Here is a 3184-nt window from a genome sequence, read left to right on the forward strand (position 1 = left end):
ACCTTATACAATTGCAAGCGCCGTAAAACTCTTAGTACTCTTATTAAATTAACGCCTGGACATTATCACCGCCACGCTTGCTTCCCCTTTCTTTCACACTCTCAATCCGCACCCATCAAGTTTCGTTTTCTGCTGGCCTTGCGGTTGATGTCAGCTGTGCGAGGACCCGAACCAAAAAGAGGCTATGAGACTATCCTATTTTAGGTGACCAATCACAAACGAGGAAAAATACCCTACGTCACTTCCTGTTGGTGTCTCGATAGCCCACGCCCACTCCGCAGATCTCAACTAAAACACGCGGCGGATTGCCAGCGATGTCAGTCAGTCTTCATCTGAAGTCGAGGCGTGATGCATCAATTTTAACTTGAGTACAATCCTGTAAACGAAGAAGTTCAAACGTTCATCTTGATAACTATGTGTAGTGATCTGGATTTCATTTGAGGATTCTTGCGTTGAGGGATACGTGTAACCTTGAGTGACAAAGCTTTCAATTTTACCAGACAAGCGCGTCAAAGAGAGACTGTCGCCTGCGACAGCTGATGACCCAGCCAGTGTGGTGTTCACCAGTCTTGGCGTTGTAGCCACCACATGTATTCCTTTCTATTTCAGTTCTTGGATAATGTTTTCTTTGTTCACGGTGTCGGTTTTAATGTTGTGTATGTAAGCGGATAAAGTTCTTTATTTTAAGTGGATTTTGTCACTACGCCTTCGGTCTACACAAAACACAGGAAAACACCATGGCGTTGCGTGAAAACAACAAATTAACTTATGACTTGGATACGGCTATGGCAGCACATTGTTTACTAGCCATGTCTAATCGCCAGAACGACCACACTTATGTTCTGACTTGTGATCCACCCGGGGTTGGTGAAAACTTTGATTGTCGTCCAAATGGCGATGAGTTAGCTTGTAAACAAGAAGTCAAATCTGAGTCTGAAGGAGAAAACAAAGAGCAAGATTGCAAGTATTCCCCAGCCCCAAGCACTGACTATTCTCCTTCTCCCGGGGAAAATTTAAGCGAAACGCTAGTCGCCAGAATATTGACAGACCTGAAATCCTTCAAACAAGACAATGATTATCATGAAGAATTCAGTATTACTGTGAGATCTATGGGTAGAGACAATACAGTGAATGAGTACGAAATCAAATCTACTCCGAAAAGCAGACAGACCACGCCTACTCTCAATCAGACTCGTTCGGCCATGGAAGGTGCTTCTGGAAGGGCGAGCAGTAGCATTCATGGGAAAAAAACTCACTCGTGTCCCTATCCAGCCTGTGGTAAATCTTACAACAAAAGTTCACATTTGAAGTCCCATATCAGGACGCACACCGGTAAGTTTATTTTCATTCGATATTGTTTGTGACCATACGATCAAATAAGCAGCGCGCCATTTTTCTTCTTTGTTTGGGTTGTCACTGAGTGACCGAAGCACATGGGTCTGGCCTTCTTTCATAAGAAAATTTCCGTTGTCCCGTTGAAACTTTTTTTTATGGCTAGGAGTCATGATTATGTTGTTTTATTAGTGTTATTGTGGAGACTTTGTATATCTGGTTTCGGTGAAATAGAAAGGTGAAAGGAAAATGACGAAGGGAATAATCTGTCGGCGTTGACCTACTTTTCCACAAGTGAGAGGTGGGCGTCGCCCTTTTCGTCCTCTGGCAACACTTTGTTAGCCCTTCAAATCTAGGCTTGTGATAAAGCTCTGTTCTCACTGGCTAACAATTTGTCTTTGAGTTTGTAATATGGGGTCAGTTATGGACGCTACCCTCACCTTCAAAACTACATCAATGGAATTCCAAGCTACAATTTATACGTGTACTTGGTAATACAGCCATTTACTTAGTTTGTTGTGAATCTTCTTGTGGTTTAACACCAGGTCTACATGATTAGCATGTATTTATTTATAGATAGTGTTTATACATTTCCATCACCTAGATCTAGATCTAGATTCTAGCTCGTTTCAGGAGGAAACGACTAAACGACTAAGATAAAGAGTCTAAGAATTTTGGTCTGCACAGAATATCATTAACCTATCATTTTTTTTTCTGTTTTATTTCGTCATAAGCAGGCTTTTCCTTCAATTCAGGTTTCAGGGCAGCATATGTGTTGTAGTGTAGTAAATTATGTATTGACCCTTTATTCTTTTTATTATCCATAAAACAACACGCACCCAGGAGACAGGCATATTTTTTGTTGTCACTCTCAAAAACATGCCATGCACACTAGTGGCAAATGTGTATTTATGTTTCTTTCTATGAGATTTACTACATGTAGGCCTATTACTTTCACTTGTAGGGTACTAGATCTAGTGTGTATAAGTTCGGGAGCTATGATGTGGTGGTTGTGTTCAGTGTCTCAAAATGAAGAAATGTGTACAGTATTGGCAAAAGTTTGTTTGTCCATGATGAAACAAGTAATTGCATTTGTGGTGTAGTGGTTTAGTCAGTATTCAACTTTCCCTTCAGAAGACACAAGTTTGATTTGTATGGGGGGCTGGGGGTGTATAGAATTTCTAAGCGAGTATGTTGGTCTTTGTGCTTGGACTTTGCATTATCTCAGGCAGGGTTGAAGCCTTCCTCCTTTAAGATCTAAATTGTTAATATGGGCATAAAATGTTTACTTAAATTAAAACTAAACACAAACGAAAGAGAGGGGTAAAGAAGCATGTGCATGTTGTTGTATATCATGTGATTTGTATCGATTCAAACATTACCACGCACTTTGAGTTTGAATTGTGGGGAGGGAAGGGTGGGTTGTCCACCGAGAGGCGGGGAGGGTTGTGTGTGAGGCGGGCGGTAGCCGTGAGTGAGCGCCTGGTGAGTGTAGTCTGTGAGGAAGTGGGCGTCGGCCCATTGAACGATGGCCTTGACAAATGGAATGACAGTCGAGTAAAGAAAGCTGCTGCGATAGTTGTAGTGTAGTCTGGGTCAAGTGAAGGATGTATTGGGTGCCGCAAAGAGTTGAAGTCATAGGTATTAAACGTATCTTTTAGTAAAGTACCTTTTGAAATTCTCTCGGGGATTTTCTCTATTACAACGACAACGGTGTGTATTTTTGCTCAGGTCAACGGGTTGCACCACACAATACAAGCATAATATCATGGAGGTGTACAACTTCTTGCTTTTGAAGCACTCTCGTTTCCCCAGGCAACCGTTCCCTACTCTACCCCCCCCTCTCTCTCTC

The 3184-nt window shown here is 42.0% G+C and overlaps 1 protein-coding gene across 1 annotated transcript in view; it reads left to right on the forward strand.

The window, feature by feature from the left end:
• The first annotated feature begins 259 nt into the window (after positions 1 to 259).
• The window catches only part of LOC101857885 (Krueppel-like factor 14), a 6827-nt gene continuing 3902 nt past the window's right edge, over positions 260 to 3184 (forward strand). Inside the window, exon 1 of the mRNA XM_005101067.3 lies at positions 260 to 1332. Coding sequence (XP_005101124.1) covers positions 738 to 1332 — 595 coding nt within the window. The 5' untranslated portion in view covers positions 260 to 737. The remainder of the gene's footprint in view (positions 1333 to 3184) is intronic.

Source organism: Aplysia californica, unplaced genomic scaffold (assembly GCF_000002075.1).
Source record: "Aplysia californica isolate F4 #8 unplaced genomic scaffold, AplCal3.0 scaffold00269, whole genome shotgun sequence".
In the NCBI taxonomy this organism is placed as follows: Eukaryota; Metazoa; Mollusca; class Gastropoda; order Aplysiida; family Aplysiidae; genus Aplysia; species Aplysia californica.